This window comes from Malassezia sympodialis, genomic scaffold, assembly GCF_000349305.1.
Source record: "Malassezia sympodialis ATCC 42132 genomic scaffold, msy_sf_1, whole genome shotgun sequence".
NCBI classification, from domain to species: domain Eukaryota; kingdom Fungi; phylum Basidiomycota; class Malasseziomycetes; order Malasseziales; family Malasseziaceae; genus Malassezia; species Malassezia sympodialis.
The window spans coordinates 417,026-439,410 of record NW_017387799.1 but is presented as its reverse complement, the minus strand read 5'-3'; the positions used below and the strand labels follow the sequence as shown (position 1 = coordinate 439,410).

General features: G+C 58.1%; 10 protein-coding genes across 10 annotated transcripts; 7 read left to right on the top strand and 3 right to left on the bottom strand.

Moving 5' to 3' along the window:
- Positions 1–76: 76 nt before the first annotated feature.
- On the top strand, positions 77–1,729 carry MSY001_0185 (uncharacterized protein; the record flags this gene model as incomplete). Its single annotated transcript, XM_018883964.1, has 1 exon — positions 77–1,729. The coding sequence occupies one exon, from the start codon at positions 77–79 to the stop codon at positions 1,727–1,729; it is 1,653 nt and encodes a 550-aa protein (XP_018738829.1).
- A 391-nt stretch (positions 1,730–2,120) lies between these two features.
- MSY001_0184 (uncharacterized protein) lies at positions 2,121–2,537 on the top strand (the record flags this gene model as incomplete). Its single annotated transcript, XM_018883953.1, has 1 exon — positions 2,121–2,537. One exon carries the CDS (start codon positions 2,121–2,123, stop codon positions 2,535–2,537), a length of 417 nt encoding a protein of 138 aa, XP_018738828.1.
- A 277-nt stretch (positions 2,538–2,814) lies between these two features.
- MSY001_0183 (uncharacterized protein) lies at positions 2,815–4,220 on the bottom strand (the record flags this gene model as incomplete). Its single annotated transcript, XM_018883942.1, has 4 exons — positions 2,815–3,652; positions 3,753–3,945; positions 4,032–4,145; positions 4,217–4,220. 4 exons carry the CDS (start codon positions 4,218–4,220, stop codon positions 2,815–2,817), a joined length of 1,149 nt encoding a protein of 382 aa, XP_018738827.1.
- Positions 4,221–4,604: 384 nt separating this feature from the next.
- MSY001_0182 (uncharacterized protein) lies at positions 4,605–6,252 on the top strand (the record flags this gene model as incomplete). Its single annotated transcript, XM_018883931.1, has 4 exons — positions 4,605–4,649; positions 4,687–4,826; positions 4,857–4,944; positions 4,972–6,252. The coding sequence occupies 4 exons, from the start codon at positions 4,605–4,607 to the stop codon at positions 6,250–6,252; spliced, it is 1,554 nt and encodes a 517-aa protein (XP_018738826.1).
- Positions 6,253–6,636: 384 nt separating this feature from the next.
- Positions 6,637–8,084, bottom strand: MSY001_0181 (uncharacterized protein; the record flags this gene model as incomplete). The annotated part of the gene is made up of 2 exons (XM_018883920.1): positions 6,637–7,884; positions 7,908–8,084. The coding sequence occupies 2 exons, from the start codon at positions 8,082–8,084 to the stop codon at positions 6,637–6,639; spliced, it is 1,425 nt and encodes a 474-aa protein (XP_018738825.1).
- A 1,090-nt stretch (positions 8,085–9,174) lies between these two features.
- MSY001_0180 (uncharacterized protein) lies at positions 9,175–10,467 on the top strand (the record flags this gene model as incomplete). The annotated part of the gene is made up of 2 exons (XM_018883909.1): positions 9,175–10,361; positions 10,386–10,467. 2 exons carry the CDS (start codon positions 9,175–9,177, stop codon positions 10,465–10,467), a joined length of 1,269 nt encoding a protein of 422 aa, XP_018738824.1.
- A 1,085-nt stretch (positions 10,468–11,552) lies between these two features.
- MSY001_0179 (uncharacterized protein) lies at positions 11,553–13,571 on the top strand (the record flags this gene model as incomplete). Its single annotated transcript, XM_018883898.1, has 1 exon — positions 11,553–13,571. One exon carries the CDS (start codon positions 11,553–11,555, stop codon positions 13,569–13,571), a length of 2,019 nt encoding a protein of 672 aa, XP_018738823.1.
- Positions 13,572–16,507: 2,936 nt separating this feature from the next.
- On the bottom strand, positions 16,508–16,941 carry MSY001_0178 (uncharacterized protein; the record flags this gene model as incomplete). The annotated part of the gene is made up of 2 exons (XM_018883887.1): positions 16,508–16,719; positions 16,752–16,941. 2 exons carry the CDS (start codon positions 16,939–16,941, stop codon positions 16,508–16,510), a joined length of 402 nt encoding a protein of 133 aa, XP_018738822.1.
- A 629-nt stretch (positions 16,942–17,570) lies between these two features.
- Positions 17,571–19,772, top strand: MSY001_0177 (uncharacterized protein; the record flags this gene model as incomplete). Its single annotated transcript, XM_018883875.1, has 1 exon — positions 17,571–19,772. The coding sequence occupies one exon, from the start codon at positions 17,571–17,573 to the stop codon at positions 19,770–19,772; it is 2,202 nt and encodes a 733-aa protein (XP_018738821.1).
- A 166-nt stretch (positions 19,773–19,938) lies between these two features.
- MSY001_0176 (uncharacterized protein) lies at positions 19,939–22,320 on the top strand (the record flags this gene model as incomplete). The annotated part of the gene is made up of 1 exon (XM_018883864.1): positions 19,939–22,320. The coding sequence occupies one exon, from the start codon at positions 19,939–19,941 to the stop codon at positions 22,318–22,320; it is 2,382 nt and encodes a 793-aa protein (XP_018738820.1).
- Between the last annotated feature and the right edge of the window lie 65 nt (positions 22,321–22,385).

Below are 22,385 nucleotides of genomic sequence, written 5' to 3'. Positions count from 1 at the left end.
CAACGCGACGGCTTGGGGCCACGCCCGGCCACGGCCGTCTTACCTCCACACGCGCCTCGCCGGCCCTGCACGAGCGATGGCCGCGCCGCGTGTGACACGGCGCCCTGCGAGCGCGCGCATGCGCAAGGCGCCATGGGCCTTTTTGCACGAGTCAGACAGTGGGCCGGCCTGCAGTGCGCCTGGTCCGCGTCCTCATACGCCCAGCTACCACCGCCCCCTCCTGCTAGACACGCCTGCGTCGGCGCAGCAGCTGCTCGCGTGGTTTGATGCGACCCAGCACGATCGGGACATGCCGTGGCGCCAGCCATGGATGGATCCAGATGCACCGCTTCCGAAGCGCGTGTGTGGATCGGCGTCGGCCTCGGAGGCAGGGGGCGCGGCATCCCGCACCGACGCGCTGCAGAAGCGCGCGTATGAAGTGTGGATCTCCGAGATCATGCTGCAGCAGACGCGCGTCGAAACGGTGCGCAGCTACTGGCACGCGTGGATGGATAAATGGCCGACCATCGAGGCTCTTGCACAGGCGTCGTTGGACGATGTGCTGGCAGCGTGGCGCGGTCTTGGCTACTACGGACGTGCTCGACGGATCCACGAGGCCGCGCAGAAAGTCGTGCGCGAGCTAGGAGGGTGCCTGCCAGAGTATGCTGACGCGCTAGGGCGGGACATCCCCGGGATTGGGCCGTACACGGCCGGCGCCATCTCGTCGATCGTGTTTGGCCATGCCGTGCCGATCCTCGATGGCAACGTGGCGCGCGTGCTCAGCCGACAGACGGGCCTGTACGCGGACCCCCGCGCAAAAAGTACAGCAGACCTGCAGTGGGAGCTGGCACGCCTGCTCGTTGAGTCGGTAGCACCGGGCCGGCCCAGCGACGTGCCAGGCCGCTGGAACCAGGGGCTCATGGAGCTCGGGAGCACGTTATGCACGCCGACCCGGCCCGGCTGCGAGGAATGCCCGATCCAGGCGACGTGTCGTGCGTACGCGGAGGGCACGCGCTACGAGGCATCGCTCACCACCCCGTCCGAGACGCCGGCCGTGCCGTGTGTGGACGTCGAAGACCTGTGTACGCAGTGCGTGCCGCTCCCCGACCCAGCAGACGCGGACGCCGCGCCTGGCGGGCCGGCGCCCAAGAGCGCAAAAAAGCTTACGCAGATGACGCTGCAGGGCTTGGCCGCCGCGCCCCCGACTCGAGACAAGGGCCGCGGCGCCGTGCCGCTGCGGATCCGCTACGCGCAGCTGTTTCCCATGCGCGTTGCGAAGCAGATGCCGCGCTGCGAGGTGCGCCGCGTGTGCGTTGTGCGGTACAGCAGCGCCGAGGGCTCGTCGCCGATGTACCTGCTGCACCAGCGGCCACACGAGGGCCTCTTAGCGAGCCTGTGGGAGTTCCCTACCGAGGTGCTACCGGATGAGCCAGGCGAGTGCGACCCACAGGCCATGGAGCGCGGCGCGCGCGCCTTTGTCGAAGCGTTGGACGTGCCTTCGCTCCGCGATGCGCCCATCACGCTCCGCGCGGACGCCGCACAGTACCTAGGCACCGTGCGACATGAGTTCAGCCACCTGCACTGGCTCATGCACGTCGTCCTGACCGACGTGTCGCTGGGGCCGCCTGCACCCCCAGCGCCTGGCGAAACGGTCCGTGCGCGCCAATGGCTCGATGGCCCTGGTGTTGAGGACGCCCCGATGGGCAGTGGCCTGCGGCGGTGTTGGGCGCTGGCGCTTGCTCGAACATGATCGAACGCGGCCACACCGCCACAGTCGAGGGTCGTCACGTGCAAATAGGGTGCTGTGCATAAAGTGGCATGTTGCAATGTATGTGTCCTGTCTGGCACGCATGTCTCACGTAATGGGCTAAAGTCCGATAGTGTTCATCCATTCGAATGGCGCAAATCGGGCCGTGGAATGAGTGTGGACGAGAAGTTAGTGTAGATACGCCGCTTCCTAGCTAATAGGACAGAGCCTCTGGTGTCGGCGGACAGCGTCTAGAGCCCCTGGCAAAATAAAAAGCGAGCAACACAGCTGTTAGTCCCCAACACCCCCCGCCTTACTGTTCAGGCTCCCTGTCACCTATCTCACGACTGGTCGTGATCCTACTCTCCCCTTCAAGACTCACAGCAAGATCCCCATGAAGTTCACTACTGTCTTCACTATTGTTTCTATGATCGCGGTCGGTATCGCCCAGGCGGCGCCGACAGAGCGTGCCCACGAGACCAAGGCCCGCGTCCAGGCCGAGAACGGCCTGGAGAAGCGTGGCCATGGTAAGATGACCTGGTACGGTGGTGGTATGCTTAGTGCCCCTGCCTGCGGTGGCTCCGCCCCGAAGGACGACGATCTCGTGGTCGCCGTGGCTCACAACGGTGGCTACGGTTCGTGCAACCAGAAGGTGCGCTTGCACTACCAGGGCAAGTCGGTCGAGGCGACCGTCCGTGACTACTGTGAGGGCTGCAGCTTTGGCCACTTTGACGCCACGAAGGGTCTCTTCAAGCACTTTGCTGACCTCGACAAGGGCGTTCTGACGGGCCTTAACTACGAGCTCCTCTAAGCGAGTATTGCGTGGACAATTGGGTTTGAGTAATGGTTATGGTGACAATTTCATGGTTTGTACGAGCAGTACCCCCTTAAGGCGGTTCCCTCTATTTTGTCAAGTTCGCAGGCACTGCCTGATGCGCAGCCATCGACGAGCTCGTGGCTCGTATTTCTGTTGATTCTGGGACATGTATATGTCTGTTCATTTTGTTTCATTTCCGCTGTTGTCATAGTTGCTGGTCGACTAGGCTCCTTTTTTGTCAATGCTTTTTCACACTATCTAGTTGGGTATCTTAGAGGAAGGCGGAGCGCATGGGCGGCCGGCCCAGGGCCGAGCTGCTGCTATGCACCGGCCAGTAGTGCCCACCAAGCTGCTGCAGTGCGCTCCATGCATCAGTGCCCCGCTCGGCGAGGCTGTTCAGCGATAAGTGGCCCCACGAAGGTGCCAAGAACGCTGATGCCTGTTGTGCCGCTTGAAGCGCGGCTTGGGCGCCCGACGAGCTGGACGACGACGCTTTGCGGGCTTGCACCACATCCTCATTGGCGTCCACGATCTCGGCAATACTCGTCTCCAAGACGAGGCCTCCTTGAATGACCTGGTCCACGATCGCATGGACCTCATCGAAATGGAAGATCAGATCCAACTCGCACACGTTCTCAAAGCAGCGGTCCAGCGCTTCTACAATGACTTGAATGAGATCTAGAATTCCCAGCTCGCTTTCACTCTGGTCGACAACCAGCACAAAGTAGAGCGTGGCATAGTGCCGGTAAATAACACGCAGCTCGTCGTCAGGGCGCCAGCGGCGCGTGGCAACACCCGCTTTTGCCAACGGCGTCTCGTCGTAGCTGATCCAAGGATCCGCGGCTGGACTCTGTTCTTCGCTGAGAGCGTGGCTTCGCTCTTGCTCGCGCACCTTGGACCACGCATCACCACTGGCTGGAGGGAGCAGCGGCGTTAGCTCAGGTGCATCGAGAAAGTTACACACGGCCTTATCGTCGCGCTGGCTGACGAGCTGGAAAATGAGCTGGATCAGCGCCTGTTGTCGATCCGTAGCAAGCGGCGAATAAAATTTTGTCAGCCTTGGACGACCATAATTGTTGATGATCAGCGCCGCACGGATGGTCATCGAGCTCGCGGTCGTCGTCCGTCAATCTCAGCTCGACGTCGGTGGCGGACCGCCCGGCCCTGCCACCTCCACATGTGCGCTACGTCGGAGAACTATAGTAGTACAAACGCGATGCCATATCGCTTAGGAGCCAGTCGAGCCCCTCGTCCATGTGGGCACCCGTGTGTGCACTACATGCCTGGATACGCCAAGAGTGCGATTGAATGTCATCCAGTCGCAGATACTGGACGTCAGTGCCATCACGTACGCGACGCAACGTCTCTGGCGAGAGCGCGCCAGGTAGGTCCTGCTTGTTCGCTAGTACAAGCAAACTGGCTCCAGCGAGTCGCTGGGTAAGAGTCGTGAACGCACCTCTTCTCCAAGAAGCTTCCACAATTCCTCACAGCAGTCATCCATGCGATCAGGATCGCCACTGTCGACCACCCATACAATGCCGTCGGTCTTCTCAAAGTAGTTGCGCCAGTAGGGCCTGAGGGACCTTTGCCCTCCTACGTCCCCTTCATGATTAGCTTGCCATGCACATACATATATTGATAGTGTAGCTGTGATTAGATCTGGTTGTACGTACCCATCCCGAGAAAGTGTCCGAATGGAGAAGCCCAACGTAGGACTCACGGTATCAATAGGCTCGTGCATAAAGTGTTTCAACGTAGTAGTTTTTCCGGCATTATCTAGTCCAAGAAAAAGAACACGAAGCTCCTTGTTTTTGTCTGTCATGAGACGGGTTGAACGTACACTTGTTCTTTTGGATGATGGATAAGAGCCCCATCCCCCCTGGCCTCGCGTCGTGGCCGTGCTTCGTAAGTGGAGGGAGGCACCTCCACGCCGGCCGGCATATCTGACCGGTGGCCGGCCACTCAAAGCGCACGCGCGCCCAATCAGGCAATTTGTCATCCTCGGCTCGGCAGAGTGGGGAAAAGGGACACCGGCCGTCAAACTTCCCCGCTCTCATCACTATGACCAAGGAACTGAAGCGCTACTCTCGCGAGGAAATCGCCAAGGTATGTGATTAGGAGATATAGGAAACTCATATGACAGCACAACAAGCCCGATGACCTTTGGATCATCATCGACTCGTATGTGTATGACCTGAGCGATTTTATCGACGCCCACCCTGGAGGCGAGGCGGTTCTCTTGATGGATGATGTCGCCGGTCAGGATGCGACAGAGACATTTTTGTGCGTGCCACGATAGACTCACACCACAAGCGGCCTGCACGCTATGGAGGTGCTCATGAAGCCCATGGCCCAGAAGATGATCATAGGCCAGGTCGAGGGCGAGGAGGCCAAGGTTCATGTACGTGCATGATCGCTAACAATCAAGTACCCCAAGGTTGGTGAGCTCTCCAAGGTGCCATACGCGGAGCCCTCATGGCTCGTGGAGCCTTTCCACTCGCCCTACTACAACGAGTCGCACCGCCGTTTCCAGAAAGCCGTTCGCGTTTTCTGTGAGGAGCACGTGTTCCCAGTCGCAGAAGCCTGCGAGGCGAACGGCAAGCGCCCTGACATTGAGCTGATTAAGCTCATGGGAGAGAATGGCCTGAATGCGATGCGCTTGGGTCCCGGCAAGCACCTCCACGGTCGCAAGCTGCTCGGTGACGTCAAGCCAGAGGAGTTTGATTACTTCCATGAATTGATTATCACGCAAGAACTTTGTCGTTGTGGCTGTCGCGGCTTCGTGGATGGGCTCCAGGGCGGTATGGTCATTGGTCTTCCGCCCATCCTTAACTTTGGCTCTGATGAGATGAAGAAGGAGATTGTCGAGCCTGTTTTCCGCGGGGAGAAGTTCATTAGCCTGGCCATCACCGAGGCGTTCGCGGGCAGCGACGTCATGGGCCTGCGCACGTTCGCCCAGAAGACTGAGGATGGTCAACACTATATCGTCAATGGTACCAAGAAGTGGATTACCAACGGCCACTTTGCCGACTACTTCACTACAGCTGTCCGTACGGAAGAGGGCTTCGCCGTCCTGCTGATTCCACGCTCGTTGGGTGTGAAAACGCGTCTCATTCATACCTCCTACTCGTCCACTGCTGGCACAGCATTTGTCATGTTCAACAACATCAAGGTGCCGGCCAAGAACCTCATTGGTGCAGATGGCATGGGTATTCCGATTGTCCTGTCTAACTTCAACCACGAGCGTTGGGTCATGTGCTGTGGTACGATCCGTGGTGTGCGCGGTATCCTGGAGATCCTCATGAAGTGGATTCACCAGCGCAAGGTATTCGGCCGCCCGCTCACGTCGCAGGCAGTCGTGCGCCAGAAGATTGCGTTCTTGCTGGCCCAGGCGGAAGCCGCGCAGAGCTACTTGGAGCACCTTACTTTCCAGATGAACAATATGTCATACAAGGAGCAAGCAAAGTTCCTGGCAGGTCCGCTGGCGTTCCTCAAGGCCTGGTCCACGCGCGTTAGCCATGAGGTGGCAGACAATGCTGTCCAGATCATGGGTGGTCGTGGCCTGACTCGCTCGGGTATGGGCCGCAAGATCGAGAACTACAACCGCAACTACAAGTACGATGCAGTGCTTGGTGGTACAGAGGAGATCTTGGCTGACCTTGGTATTCGCCAAGCTCTCCGCTTCTTCCCTAACGATGTCAAGCTTTAAGCGTTGAAAATTTTCATGCCCACTCCATTTCGATAGCTCTAGTAGACCGTGCAGTGACAGCGCCGGTACGAGGATTTTTGATCAGGTGGAGGGCAGTTTTTAGCGATCTTCCTCCTCATGGCCCGCACAACCAAGGCGCGTGCCTCCCAGCACGTCTCCAAGACGCTTTCCAGCGCTTCGCATGCAGCTCGTGCGTCGAAAAGGGGTAATAGGCGTGTGAGCAGGGCTCAGGATGAGGCAAGTCGACTAGAGGTGGACGCACTCATGGATCAAATTCGCCCCGCCCAGACTACCATTAGGAAACGAGTTCCGCGGCCCCAGCGGACTCTGCGTCGCAGCAACGTGTCGCAGGCGCTAAAAGAGTTTGAGAATTTGTCCACCTAACTAGAGCTTGGCGGATGGCACCTTCGCAGGCGGAAGATCGCCGATCCGCATAGAGTCTATGGGCACACTGGCGTCCATGCGCGCGTCCGCGTGGATGTGGTGGTCGAATGAGAAGACGCGGCGCTGGTGCTCGGACAAGCCATGATCTGGCGCGATCGCAGTGTTGTTTTGGATCCCCAGAAGCCGCGACACAATGAGTCGGCCTAGCAGCGGTAGGAACTTGAGCCCATGGCCCGAGTCCCCGGACGCTACAAGCAGGCCGTCCACGTCGGGGTGGAAATCAATGAGAAAGTTCTCGTCGCGAGTATCACAGTACCAGCAGGTGCGTGTGAAATGGATTTGGGCGGGACTGTCTGGGTCGCCGAGGCGCAGAACCGGATACATGTTCTGGAGCTCTCGAAGCATGACATCGACATGCGGATGCTGGTCGGCCGATGGAAACGATGTGCTCGAGGCGCTTGCTGGCTCGGGTGAGCTCGATCCCGTCTGTCGTGAGCAAGTGGCACGTACTCCGTGAATGGCACACTTTAGGATACCGTCGGCGTTGGGCTCGAATGCGTACATGCCTGTGTTCATGTCAAACAGAACGGGTGTCCCGCGGAAGAGCCGCGCTACCTGGGGCTGGATACGGATGGTCAGCACGCAGTGGGCCGAGGGCTTGAGCAGGCCTTTAGGTAGGGGCAGCTGGCACTGTTCTAGCAGTGACGGCGTCCAGCTTCCCGCGGCAAGAATGACTTGGTCGGCGTGGAACACGCGCCCATCGTTGGCGATAGCGCCGCAGACGCGCTGCTTCCCGTGTGCTCGTGCATACAAGAACTTTTCGATCGTTACGTTCGAGTGGACGGTCGCGCCGAGACGCTGCGCCTCGTCCAGTACGGAAAATGTCGCTTCCCGTGCATTCGCCCATCCTGCCTGTGGATTGAAGTAGCCCACCTGCTTTTGGTCTCCAAAGGTCGTATAGGCCGGGCCAAGATGCGGTCTGAGCGACTCCGGAAATACATGCACGGACTCCTCCATAGACGTGATGGCCCGTGCTGTCGGGTGCTTGGATGGTGCATTTTCCGTCGAGTATGCATTGCCCACCGGTTCCGTTGCATTCTTCACGCCTGTTTTTATCCACGGCGCGTCCACCGACGAAGGTCGTCCTGAACGGAAGAAAATGCCTACCTCGTGGAAGTAGGGGGCATACAAGGGGTGTGATCGCCACAGCTCAATCGCCTTTTTCCCCAGGTCACGATAGAGTGGGTCCTAGAGTGAGCCAGGAAGCGTACCGTGTAATCCGCTCGGATGATCTTGTTAAGGTCATGCGAGGCCGCGGATTTAGACGCGTGTCCGTCCAGAGACTGGTCCACGATCGTGACGCGGTGTCCAAGTTGTGCCAGCTCGAGGGCGGCTGAGGCGCCAAAGGCGCCGGCGCCGATCACTAGGACATGACTGTACGCACTCATACCAAGGCGTCAAGGAGTGTGCCAACGTGTCTGCTTTGACTGTGTCTTCCTCCACAAGGCTGCACCAAGAATTTCGGCACATTTCGTTAGTTTGGCAGCGCTTGGGCTCGCCAAGCGCCCATAGACCTGTTTGTCAGCACCAGCCCTTGGCCATATGACCCCTAGCGCTGAGGGCAGCAGCGAGGCGCCGACCTGTGATCACGCGATCTCAGCGCCAGGTAACTTGGATACACAAGGGCCAAGCAACTGCTCGAGCATGGACATGGCCATGGATCCCGCCACATGGGAGACTGACGCGTCGATTGTCAAGGCATCGAAGAGCCAAGATACCACGACCCTTGCGACGCTCTCGCTGGCGGGACCCAGCACCACCACCTTTTCGATGAGCGCGCCGCCGCTCCCTGCGAGAAGCTCCGAGCAGCGCCCTCCAAGTGCTGTTTCGCCAAGGGCGGCGCCAGCCCCGAACCCCTCACCAGGCAAGTCTGAGCAGGCGTCACCCACACTATTCGACACTGATGCGAACGAATCCCGAGCACCCTCCCAAGTCAAATCGGAGAATTTGCCGGCCAGGCCACCGTCCCCTCCTACCTGCTTGCCTACGGATCACGACGCACCAGCGACCCACACGTCTGAGCCGGCATCGACTATCTCTACCGAGACGGTCTCAGAGACACAAAAGGGAAACGAGTACACAAACCAGACGCCTTCCTCCGCCGAGGACGACTCTGGGGAAGAGAGCGGCGAGGAAGACACGCCCGACGAAGAGCCCACTGACGAGGCGGACACAGGCGACGTGACGGGGGAGCGGCAGGAAGCGGAAGCAGCAGCGGAAGACAACGCAGAGACACCAGAAGGCACGGGAACACAGTCCACCAAAGCACGGAAACGCCCGCGCAGCCCCTCTCCCTTTGACCCGTACACGTCTCAACCGCCGCCCCGGCCAACATTGCGCCTTCAGTTTCCTCTCACACACGCCCCCAAACACAAAAGCGACTATATTTTCCGGATCCCTCGACTCGCTGTCGACCAACTGAGTGACGTTTATCCTGAGTGGACGTCTTGGTACCGGGCCACATACCTGGACAGCGACATGGCCAGGACGTCACACGAGGTGGGCCTCTCCGCGGAGGAGCTCCATGATCTAGGAGGCCTGGCCAAGCTGCTGCACAAATACCCCACACAAGGTCCTGCCACGCATCTGTCGCGGAAACGCCGCGTTGATGAGTACGACGTTGGCTCTTACGACACCAAGGATCCCTTTGTCGACGACTCGGAGCTTGGTGTGGACGAGCCTACGCACGTCGTGCGTACGCAGGCAGACGGCTTCTATGTCGCCAAGGGGCCCGTGGCCCTGGCGCGTGCTAAAGCAAGTACAATGGAGTCCTCTCGGTCTGCCTCTGCCTTCCGATCGAGCCTCGGTGCAGGTGTGGGCAAGGGATGGGCGGCTGGTACGAACAAGTTGCTGGCAAAGCGCGCAGCGTCGCGCAAATCGCAACAGTCGAGTCAGGCTGTTGGCCCCGACCCCATGTCTAGTACGCCGTCGGATGCTTCCACGACGCTGCCACCAGTCGCTGCGGGCAACCTGCCCAGCCCTGCTGCCGCGGAATCACCTGTGCCGCCACCCGCTGCGCCTCCAACCGAAGATGCAGCGCCAGTGAATCCAGCGGCGCCAGACCAGGCCGACGCCAAGAAACTCACTGCCGAGGAGAAGCGGAAAAACAAGTATCCAACCGTACCCGTGCATCCTCAGCTCCAAGCCATGTTCGACCATCTGAAACAGCTCGTGAGCAAAGCTAGCTTTGCCGTAAAGACCAAATTCCCGCCGGAACTCAAGCCGCCACTGATCGAGACAGCGAAGCTGGCCGTGGAGTTGGACGAGTACAATGACAACTTTTTCAATTACCTGCCGTCGATTTTCCCCTACAACCGCTTCACGATGATGAAGCTCACCAAACGAGAGTTTTTCCACAAGCACATGGAGTACTTCCGCGAGCTGCAGGAGGAGCACCTCGACCGACTAGGCAAAATGATCGACGAAAGTTTTCCGACACAGCTGGCAGAATACGAGGCGATGTGCCGTGAGCGTGGCGTCGAAGGCAAGGACAACGAGGATGGGGGTATGGAGGAGGAGGGCGAAACCGCTGCGGACGATTCGCGTCTGCAGCCAGAGGTGGATGACACGACGAAGCGCTTCCGCTGGTCGGACGATATGCGCGATGAACTGTTCACTATTGTCACCGTCGAAAATGCCATGAGTGAAATCCGGAACGAGAAACTGTACGCATAATTTCTGACATCCAGCAAGCTGGAAAACTCGCCTGAGACATACAGCGAAATTAATGCTCGAAAAACCGTGTACAAGCGCGTACGTATGCCTGGTTGACACTAGATTGCCGATATGTTTCCCCAGGATGGATGGGTCAACACGACACACGTATCGCGCGAGTGTAGGTCCCTGTTTGCTTACCGCAGATGGCTTGATCCGGAAACGACGCGACCGCGAAGAGGCCATGGAACTGGAGCATGCCCATTAATTATCGTGTATCCATAGCACGGGCGTCCTTACGATGAATTTCCGTATACGTACCTGTTCAGGGGCACCCTGCATAAAACTCTCCAGCTCGGCGTCCAAATCGGCGGCAGTCACGGGGCCCCGTGCGATCCGCTTGCTCTTGGGGCGCACCATGGGTTTGCCAGATCGACGGTGGGATGCGGCAGCTGCCTCTTGTCCGATCCGCTGCGACAAGGACCGCAGGCGCCCGCGCCTTCCTCGGGTCCCGCGGTGCTGCAGAGCGACTGTCTCTCCAATTCGCACACATATAGGATGCGCCTTTACTATGGAGCCGTCCAGCCTCTTTACCGCAGCACGGGCATCTGCTTCTTGCGAGTACCATGCAACTGCGTGACCAGTGGAGCGCCCAGCTGCATCAAACTCTTTGTTAGCCACTCGCACACACCTTCAAAAAGGGGCCCTTAGCTAAGGGACCGACAGTTCCGAGGACGTCTGCCAGTTCTTGTTCTGGCATCTCGTAGTGCAAGTTATCCACGAGGATCTTAGTTCCGTATCGTACTGGTTCCTTTGACTCCGCGACGCGTGCATGGATCGGATGAGAGGCTTCGAACAAATCATGCCTCCATACATCATCTGTCGCATCCATGCACATCGATGGCCGATCCTCTCGTCTTTGGGCGCGCACGTCCTGGAGGGAGCGCTGCAGCAGTCGCGCCGTCGACATGCTCTTGGAGCGTGCGTGACCTCAGCACGCGGTTCACGCTGCGGTGTGCTTTAGCTTCCCCACATGTGCCTGCTGGGTGCCACGTGGACCCTTTAGCGAACACGGTAGAAGATTGGAAGATTACGTGGGCGCGGCTGCGGGAGTACGCGGTGCCAACGTGGAAGCTGCAGGGATGCGGAAGGGGGAGCCTTTATATTAGGCGCCAGCCGAAGGTTGCCACTCTACCATCAAGATGCTTGTTCAAGCCAAGCCGACACTGCTCAGTGCAGTGTTTGCTGTCCTCTCGCTCTTGTCCATTGTACTGCTGTTCTCCTCGTCGCCGTACGCCGGTACGGGCGTGGCAGCGCAGGACAAGCGCAGTGAGTACGGAACTGTCATCGGCATTGACTTGGGTACGACATACTCGTGTGTGGGTGTGCAGCGTCAAGGCCGTGTTGAGATTATTGCCAACGACCAGGGTAACCGTATCACTCCCTCATACGTCGCTTTCTCGAAGGATGACGAACGTCTCATTGGTGATGCCGCGAAGAACCAAGCCGCCCAGAACCCCGACAACACGATCTTTGACGCCAAGCGCCTGATCGGTCGCAAGTGGGGTGAGGCTGACGTGAAGAAGGACATGAAGCACTTCCCGTTCAAGCTCGTTGAGAAGAACGGCAAGCCAGCTATCAAGGTGACGGTTCGTGGCCAGCCTAAGGTGTTCACGCCGGAGGAAATCAGCGCCATGGTGCTGCAGAAGATGAAGGAGACCGCTGAGGCTTACCTGGGCCACAAGGTCACCCACGCTGTCGTTACTGTGCCGGCCTACTTCAATGACGCCCAGCGCCAGGCCACCAAGGACGCCGGTACGATCGCAGGTCTCGAGGTCCTCCGCATTGTGAACGAGCCCACCGCGGCTGCCATCGCCTACGGTCTGGACAAGAAGGAGGGCGAGTCGCAGATCATTGTGTATGACCTGGGTGGTGGTACCTTTGATGTCTCGCTTCTGACCATTGACTCGGGTGTGTTTGAGGTGCTTGCTACGGCTGGTGACACTCATCTCGGTGGTGAGGACTTTGACAACCGCGTGTCGGAATACATCCTGAAGCAGTTCAAGAAGAAGGAGGACCTGGATGCCTCCAAGAACAAGCGCAGTGTCGGCAAGCTGAAGCGTGAGGTCGAGCGCGCTAAGCGCACTCTGTCGAGCCAGATGAGCACCAAGATTGAGATCGAGAGCTTCTTCGAGGGCAAGGACTTGTCGGAGACTCTTACTCGCGCCAAGTTCGAGGAGCTCAACATGGACCTCTTCCGCCGTACCCTCAAGCCTGTCGAGCAGGTGCTTAAGGATGCTGGTGTCAAGAAAGATGAGATTGACGATGTTGTGCTTGTCGGTGGTTCGACTCGTATTCCCAAGGTTCAGCAGATGCTCAAGGACTTCTTCAACGGCAAGGAGCCCTCGAAGGGTATCAACCCTGACGAGGCTGTGGCCTGGGGTGCTGCCGTTCAGGGCGGTGTACTTACTGGCGACGAGTCGCTCGGCGGCGTGGTTCTGATTGATGTGAACCCCCTTACTCTGGGTATTGAAACGACGGGTGGTGTCATGACCAAGTTGATTCCCCGCAACACGGTCGTCCCGACCAAGAAGAGCCAGATCTTCAGCACGGCTGCGGACAACCAGAACACTGTCTTGATCCAGGTGTTTGAGGGTGAGCGTTCGATGACCAAGGACAACAACATGCTCGGCAAGTTTGAGCTTACCAACATTCCTCCTGCTCCTCGCGGTGTTCCTCAGATCGAGGTCACGTTCGAGATTGACGCTAATGGTATTATGCGTGTGTCGGCTGCCGACAAGGGCACTGGCCGCAGCGAGTCGATTACCATTGAGAACGACAAGGGCCGTCTCTCGCAGGAGGAGATTGAGCGTATGGTTGCCGAGGCCGAGGAGTTCGCTGAGCAAGATGAGGCAATCCGCAAGCGTGTCGAGGCTGTCAACTCTTTCCAGAACTTTATCGCTACGATGCGCAACCAGATTACCGACAAGGAAGGACTGGGTGGCAAGCTGGACGACTCGGACAAGGAGACGATTCAGCAGCACATTAAGGAGGCCGAGGCGTGGATGGAGGAGAATGGCGAGAACGCCGAGGCGCAGGACATTGAGGAGCAGCTCAACGAGCTCCAGGCTGCCATCAACCCTATTACTGCTAAGCTCTACCAGAGCTCTGGTGGTGCAGGTGGCGCTGACGAGCCGCTGGACTACCACGATGAGCTCTAATGTGATAGTAAGAACTGTAGCTTGTAGTTTCGCTACTGGGTCAACTACCGAATGGGCATCTCAATTATGATTCATATCTATATTACAAATTGTAAATCGGCAAGACGCGAGCGCATTGCAGGCTTTGCCGACATAGCGGGCACTCCGCTTTTTCCATAGCCCAGGCCATAATGCAGTCCCAGCAGAATATATGACCACACTCTGTCACTGCACTTGTACCTTTTTCAGGCTCGCGCCTATCCATACAGAGTGTACAGCGAAGCACTTCTTCTGCGATCGCTTCCAACTGCGTTGTTTTGGCACGCACAGCGGCTTGTGCAACGTCATAGCTTTGTCGGTCTGCGTCGTTGGATAGTGACTCAAACCCTAAACGATCAGGTGTCACGGTAATATCGGGATCCGGATACGCTAAGGGCACCCGCCGTGGGCTTAGTTCGACCACCGACTGTTGATGTCCATCCACAGGGTTGATGTATTCCTGATCCAATTGAATGCAACGAGTCGGTCGAACAGGTGTGAGCTCCTCCGTCGCTAAAGGTCCTTCCTTCGCTTCTTGCACCTTCTTCCACGAGCTCCGCACTGACATGCCCAATTTCACTAGCAACTGAATTGCCAGCAATACACCAAGCACTTCATACGACAGTGGCTGCGAGCCAGGACGCTGGATGCTCGCATGGATATAATCGACCCGGGCTAGTCGATGAGCCATCGTGTAATATCTTCCCCACAAATAAAACATGGCCAATTGCGCCGCCGAAGCATAGGCAAGAAAGCCATCTGGAGCACTTAGCATATGTGACCCTGGCAAGTGCTGTGCCAGCCAGTGCATTGTCCGCTCCATCCAAGTCCGCAGAGTGCCTTGATGTTGAGTAGTCAGATCAATCTCACCCGCCTTTTCTAGCATCGCCTGATGAATGGCCGCGCGTTCGTGACTGTGTTGGATCTCTTGATCCTTTTTCTGGAGCCATTTTCGCGCTTGTCCGTAGGCCCGGGTCACGACATAGGGAGCAATCACATACATCATCAAAAAGAAAGCTCTCCGTTTAGTCCCCACCATCTTTCCAGTAGCGCGATGTCGCATAACAGAATTCACGTATTCTTCACCAAGTGACTGAGCGCCACCCAACGTGCTGAGACCAAAGTATGCGGCACTCGCTACCAAGGAGAGTATTTCGTCCCACACTTGGCTTCGTCTGGCCCCCAAGAAATCAATAGCAACTTCCTTGAGCTGATCATAGAAGAGGCTACGATAGTATTGATCTTTCTGGTGCAAACGAACAATCTCTGCCTGGGCTGCTCGCGGATACGAGAGCCTCTGTGGCGCACTGGCCAACCCGGACGCACCCTTTGGCATTACGTCCCTGGTGTATTGCACGGTCTGTCTCGCGTGCGATCGTACCAATTCGGCACGTGAACGCGAACGTGAGATGATATCGCGTGTTAAATGCACGGTCGTGGGTTTGCACAGCCGCAGTTCGGGCACGTCAACTAAATCACTGAATGACCAACACTGCCATAACATGCATTACATCTGATTGGTCAAATCCCTTGTTGACTTCCGATCGTGCACTGGAAGCCCGTGCCGTTTGTTTGTAGGAACCGTGCATATTTGTAAGTAGACTATCTATATTTTGAAAAATAACTCATTATTGGTTTGATTTCTGGATTATAGAGCCATTAGCTCATGCCACGTCATTTGGGGACGAAATCGATTTGTCTTAGTGGCTACATTTCAATGGAACGGGCATTCTAGATGCCTTAGCGCCGACGCACTGGCCGTATCAGGGTCAGGTGGCACGGCCCGCGCGTCACTCAAATTGCGGGCTGATGGAACGGCCCCTCCTTACCTTTCCACCAACACAATGTTCGCAAAGGCTACAACTGTCCTTGCTCTTGTCTCTGCCGCCTCGGTCGCTGCCCAGGGTGGCCAGTTCACTGTTGACACGCCTCCTCAGGCTGTTCAGTGCCAACCTATGCAGATTACCTGGTCCGGTGGCCAGGCCCCTTACTTCCCTACCATCACGAAGGAAAGCAAGGTGGATGAACCTATCGTCTCTCTGAAGCAGACCAGCGACAACAAGATTAGCGGCTGGAAGGTGCAGGTCCCTGCTGGTCAGAAGTTCACCATTCAGGTGTGTGACAGCACCGGTCAGTGCCAGGCGTCGGCTCCTGTTGGCCCTGTGCGCGACGGTTCGTCGGACTGCATGGGCGATGGCGATGACAGCAGCAGCGGCGGCGGCAACAGCAGCAGCGGCTCTGGCGGTGGCGGTGGTGCTGCCGCTGCCGGCGGTGGCTCGGGCGGCTCGAAGTCCTCGGGTGGTTCGTCGTCGGGCGGTTCCAAGTCTTCTTCGTCTAGCGGCTCGAAGTCGTCGTCGACATCTGGCGGTGGCTCGCAGTCGCAGTCGCAGTCGCAGTCGCAGTCGCAATCTCAGGGTCAGTCGGGCGGCTCGGGTGACTCGCAGTCGAGCGGCTCGCAGCCCTCTGGTGGTGCTGGTGGCGCCGGTGGTGGTGATGGTGATGACTCGTCGTCGGACAGCCCCGCTCCCTCGTCTGGTGACAGTGGCTCGTCGGGCTCTGGCCAGAACGGTGCCGCTAGCTTCAGCGGCGTCCCTGCCGTCGTTGCCGGCGTTGTGGGTGTGGTTGTTGCCGCCCTCATCTAAATATTTTCCCAGGCGATTTGACTGTAGAAGCACCGTTATTTTTCGCTAAATAGCCGTCGAATGTTTCATATCTTTAGTGCTATATTGATCTTGAAGTAATTAGTTTGTGAGTTAGGGTGTTAGGTGTGGCGTGATTTTGTATATGAAGCGGGTATTCCCTAATATCAACTAAATTTTTGCTCAGAAGCAAGTGAGACTGAAGATTCGTGTCTATGATAATCCCGTTATACTTGCTATGAAAGCATGGTGTGAGTGGTTGACAACATGACAAGGCGATCACATCACGATGCACTTGCAGCCCTTGCCCACCGCGTCGTTGGTCGGTTTGGCCTGATAGCCAGAGACACCGCCGGCGCCGAGGTTCAAGTCCTTGTTGAACCTCCGAATCTCACGAACCAAGTCGTTGAAAGCCTCGTCCACATTAACGCGCTGCTTCGCCGATGTCTCGACGAATGGGCATCCAATATCCCTGGCGAAAGCGTAGCCCTCTGTAAAGTCAGCCTCCCGTACGATTACATACCCGCTGTGGTGATTTCACGCTCCTGTTCTAGATCGCACTTGTTGGCGACAAGGACCATGGGGAAATGGTCCCTGTCCTTCACGCGCAGGATCTGGTGGTAGTACGTTGAGATCTCCTCGAACGAGCTGCGGCTCGTCATGCTGTAGACAAGGAGAAAGCCCTCACCCGTGCGCATGTACTGCTCGCGCATAGCGCTAAATTTGTGAGATACGAAGCGACGTACGAGTACTCCTCTTGGCCAGCAGTATCAAGAACATCCAGGAGAGCCATTTCATTGTCGATGCTGCATTGTTTGCGGTACGAATCTGAGTGTCAATGATGAAAAAGCATACCTTCAATAGTTGGATCATACTCGTCAACAAAGTGGTTCTGGCTAAATTGGATAGTGAGCGCAGATTTACCCACGCCACCACCGCCTACCACGACCAATTTATACTCACGGAGAGGTTGAGTCTGAATGTCAGCAACGATCCTGACCACGGGACATACCTTGGACATCATTTCCCAGATTTGAGTCGGTAAAGAAGGTTTGTACAATCAAAAGAGTCCTTTTCGTTGTATGCCACTCCCAATCTCTCACAACGAGGACAATCCGAGTTGTGATGAGGCAGGGGAGTAAAGGCCTCTAGTTGCCTGTGCGGGCAAGACGAGGGATGCCACGGAACGATCGTGTCTCTGTAATATTCTTCACGTGACTGATGCGTGGAGCGCCCGCATAGGTGAGCCTATATTTGGAACAGAATCTGGATTACTTCACTCGCTAGGCAGCGTGTCTCAGGGACCCGCTTAGGGCGGTACCACGCGAGGACTGCGGCAGTCATGCATGTCGACTCTACCCCTCTTCTCCGAAGAAGTCCGGTGGGAGAAACAGAAGTCACTACCGCTGAGGATCTTGCTTGGGACGCTCATCGCAAATATATTGTCATTGTGGATGCGGGGTCGTCTGGGTCACGGCTCCAGGTGTACTCCTGGCTCGACTTCTCCCGGACAAGACGGGAGCGGCTCAAGCAGAAACTTTCGCTCCATGTGCTTCCCGCCATCGAGCGTGGTACGCCATCGAGCTCTGGGAAGCCATGGCAAGTCAAACTCGAGCCTGGACTGTCCTCCTTTGCTGGGAAAATGCCCGAGCTTCGCGCTTACTTGAAAGAGCTTCTAAGCCATGTATATACGATGGTCCCGCCCAAAGCCTTGGCCCATACCCCCATTTATATCCATGCCACGGCAGGTATGCGTCTGCTGTCCCCCGAGCAACGACAAGCGATTCTACTAGAGACCTGTCGAACAATTCGGGAGTTCCCGTTCGCTCTGGACCCGCAAGCGCATGATTTCACCGGCGCCGACCCGGACTCGGCCTGTGGCGGGCATGTCCGTGTAATTTCTGGTGAAGAGGAAGGCCTCTTTGGCTGGCTAGCGATCAACTATCTCATGGGCGGCTTTGAGCCTGGGTCTCAGCCGTATGGGTTCTTGGATATGGGGGGTGCCAGCTCGCAGATTGCTTTCGAGCCGTCCGAAGCGGATGCCCAAAAAGACTTGTTCCCTGTTTCGCTGCATCGACTGGACGGCACCGTGGACGAGCACCAGGTCTTTGTGACGACCTTCCTAGGATTTGGCACCAATGAGGCGCGCTTGCGCTATCTATACGCCTTGGCCGACCAGGCCAATGCTACCGAGGTGTCGGACCCGTGCCTACCGCACGGCCTGCGACTTCCAGGGCAGGAGGGACTGAGCGATGTGGTAGGGACGGGCTCCTTTGCCGAATGTCTCGTCCACCAGCAACCGCTGCTCAACCGGAATGCGACATGTGCTGCGCCCCCTTGTCCGTTCCATGGGGTACATGTGCCCTCGATTCAGTATAACAAGGTGCCATTCGTGGGTGTATCTGAGTACTGGTACAGTGCCGACGATGTATTTGGGCTCGGCGGTGCTTATGACCGCGAGCAGTTCCACCGGGCGGCTGAAGCATTTTGTCAATCCGACTGGCACGCATTGGCGGCGAAGCTCGACCGCCATGAATACCCCAAGCAGGTCACAATGTCGCGCTTGCAGATGCAGTGTTTCAAGGCGGCATGGGTATCCACATTCCTCCACGAGGGGCTTGCGCTGCCGCGCGAGGATAGTGCTCGTTTTTTCCAGAGCGTGAACGAAGTACAGGGCGTCGGTGTCAGCTGGACGCTCGGCAGGGCGTTGCTCGAGGTCAGCAAAGAGGTCGCGCGTCATGCGCCTGCCTCGGTCCCGCTGACGTGGTCGTCTTGGGTGATCGTGCTAATGCTCGTATCTGTGGTTTTGGGTGCGCTCTATATGGTGTGGCGACGGCTCGCTCGGCGGCACCTAAGCGGTTGGGTGCCCGTGCCAGTGTCGGACGGCACCGATGCGGACGAGCACCGCATGACGATCACTATGCCCTCCGATACCGCTCCGCCGCTCCGGGATGACCTGAACGAGAACAAGCGTCGTAAGAAGAACGATCCATGGGGCCAGTTCATCGCCCAACCTCTCTCGTTCGTATCTACAAGGTGGGACCGGATGTCAGGCAGCGCCACGCTGCCCCAGTCGGCGCCAGGAACTCGGCGCACGAGTGCTACGCGTGGCGTCCCCAAACACCTACAACACGATGGGCCGGTGGCACGCGATGACTTTCTAATGGTGTCAGTGGCATCGTCGAACATTCCGAATCCAGAGCGCAGCTCCAGCGCTACGTCTGTACTACCTCCTCCTCACTCGCCTACCCCCCCGATCAGTGACCGGTCGCGCGGCAGTGCCTTCTCCCGCACGACCTCCCCTATCGAATGGCCGCCTGAGCGGCGTGGGTCAAACACGCAGGATACATGGAGCACGTGTGACGACTCTGTGGTCATCTCTACAGCTCTTTCATCAGGTCTATGGCCATCTAGGCCGCCATCACGCGTGACGTCGCCGATGCCCATGTCTTCCGGATCACTTCCCTCTTTTCAAGCGCCAAATCCACTACTGTCCCCGCCATCAATCAAGACCGAGCTCCGCGGCCGTATATCCCCCTCTTGAGCGAGACTGTAGCGAAGCGCCCCTTGTAGATGCCCAACTACCGGCGTGGTCTGTCCTGGCGCGTCCCTGCGACCTACTAGGCACTAGGCGCATTCCGCGCTACTCCACTCCGCACGACGGGCGTGCTCTGTGACCTGTGCACCCCGGTCGGCCGCGTGCGAACTATATGGCGTCGGGCGTGGGCAACCTGCTTGCCGAATACCTCAAGTCACCCGATGACTTGGCCAAGATCCCCAGCTTGCAGCGCAAGCTTGCGCGGGAGCATGCGTCGCTCTCGGCAAAGCTAAAGATGGGCGCCAAGGACCAGCTTGAGATGACCAGGGAGGGTCTGCTTCAGCTGCATTCGACGCGGCGTGAGATTGCCGGCGTCCAGGAAAAGTTTGCGCAGATTGAGAACATGTTTCAGGATACCAGTGATGGCGCACACGGCGAGACGCGCGGCGCTCGTAGTTTTCGCGTTATCAGTGAGCTGTCGCGACTGCGGCGCACGCTGGTGCAGACGACCGATCTCCTGACGCGGTTTGAGACGATGACGCAGGATGTTAAAAAGCTCTCTGAGGTACTGGCACAGTACCGCGCGGACCTCCTTGGTCCTGCTCCGGAGCTACTGGCCCTGCATTTCCAGCTGGCCAAATGGGAGACTTTCCGCAATGAGACGCTGCATCTCGCCGGTTCGAGTGCTCCAGACGCGCGCGAGCAGCTTATGTCGATGCTCACGCCGCTGGAGGAGCTCTTGGATGGTTTTGAGGCCTACATGCTTGCGCTCTTCGTGAATGTGCTCGCTCTTGTGCAGCGCGGGCAGAACAGCGTGGTGGTACGCATGGTCAAGATCATGGAGCGCGAGAACCGCGAGGACGAGCGCACCGCAGCGATCCGACTCGCCAAGCATGCCAAGATCGAGGGAGCAGCGCGTCTCCACGGGATTGCCACGTATGGCCACAGCATCAAACTGTACTGGCACAAGTTCCGCGAGTCGCTGCAGATGAGCGCGCTGCGCCGGCTGCAGGAAACGTGGACCCAGCTCGCGGAGCCGAGCCCCCGTGCGCTGTATGAGCAGAGCAGCTGGCTCTACGATGAGCTGGAGCAGGTGCGACGCTCCGTGGTGCCGCTCTTCCCGGCTGAAGTCCAGGTGCACAAAATCTATGTACAGGCGCACCACCGCGCTCTCGGCGAGCTGCTCCAGACTGAGGTGCCGCTCGAGGAGGCCGATGCCGCATCGCTGCTGGAGCTGTACCATGTGGCGCAGGAGCACGAGGCGCGTCTCACGCGCGACGGCCAGGGCATCGACGCCTCGTGGCTAGAGCCGTCACTGTTAGGCGGCCGAGAACAGAGCATCATTGATGACTATGCGAGTCTGCTCACGCGCAAGATGGACGACTGGACGGCGAATCTCATGTACGGTGAGATTGCCGCATTCGTTCAGCGGGAAAAAGCGCCGGACGAAACGGCCGAGGGCATGTACCAGCTCTCGACGTGCGTGATCTTGTTCCGTATGCTCAACCAGCAGATGGATCTGGCGCAGCAAACTGGGAGCGACGACCTGTTCGTGCGGATCGTCGACCATGCGTGCGTTGTGATGCACAATTGCCAGTCGTCGTGGATGCAGATTGTGCAGCAAGAATTTAAGAAGCAGACGACGGCCAAGCGGCCCGAGGAAGTGAAGGGGGGCCTGGTCGAGTACCTGATTGCCTTGGCCAACGACCAGCTGGCCAGCGCCGATGAGTCGGAGCGTCTACTGCACCGACTCGAAAAGCAGGTCGGCCCCACGCACCAGGGCCACGTCCGCGAGGTGCTCGACCATGCGCTCAACGGCTTTCTGGACATTAGCAAGCACTGCGTGCAGTTGCTGGTCGAGATGGTCCTCTTTGACCTGCGCCCTGCCTTCAAGGATCTGTTCACGTTCCCTGCATGGTACATCGAAGGCACAACAGCCACCATCACCGAGACTGTACGCGACTATGCCGGCGACTATGCCGCGCGCCTCGAGCCGAACCTGTACGATGTGCTGTCCGACGACCTTATCGCGCGACTGCTCACGGCGTACCTGACGAACTTGTACCGCTCCGCCCGCCTGCGCATGCCCAAGGCGGCCGAGCGCTTCAAGGTCGACATTAGCGAGCTGGAGAACCTGGTGGCCTATGTGCGCTCCGCCGACGAAGCTGCGTCGCGCCTGGAAGTGCTTCACATGATCCATGCCATCCTCAGCGCGCCGCCGTCGATGGTATTCTTGCCGTACTGGACATTTGCCAAGGCACACGGGCCCAACCTGCCGTTCTTTGAGGCCCTGCTGCGTGCTCGTGACGATATCGAGAAGAGCGACATTACGCCGCTGCTCGACAGCGCCAAACGCAAGGTGCAGCAGGAGCAGCTGCCTGATGTGCCGCCCGATGGTCCCACCATCATGACCGTCGTGGCGCAGACGCCTACGTCTGGCTTCTCGAGCCTGTTTCAAGGCTGGCCCACGGGGCCCGATGGCCTTGCGTGGAGCGCTCTGGCGCAGAGTGCGCAGACATACTTGGGCGCCGCCAGCTGGCGGCGCGATGCGTAGTGACTACGTGGTAGGATACAGACTGTTGTACATCAGCAGCAAGGATATCAAACGAAGCATGTTTT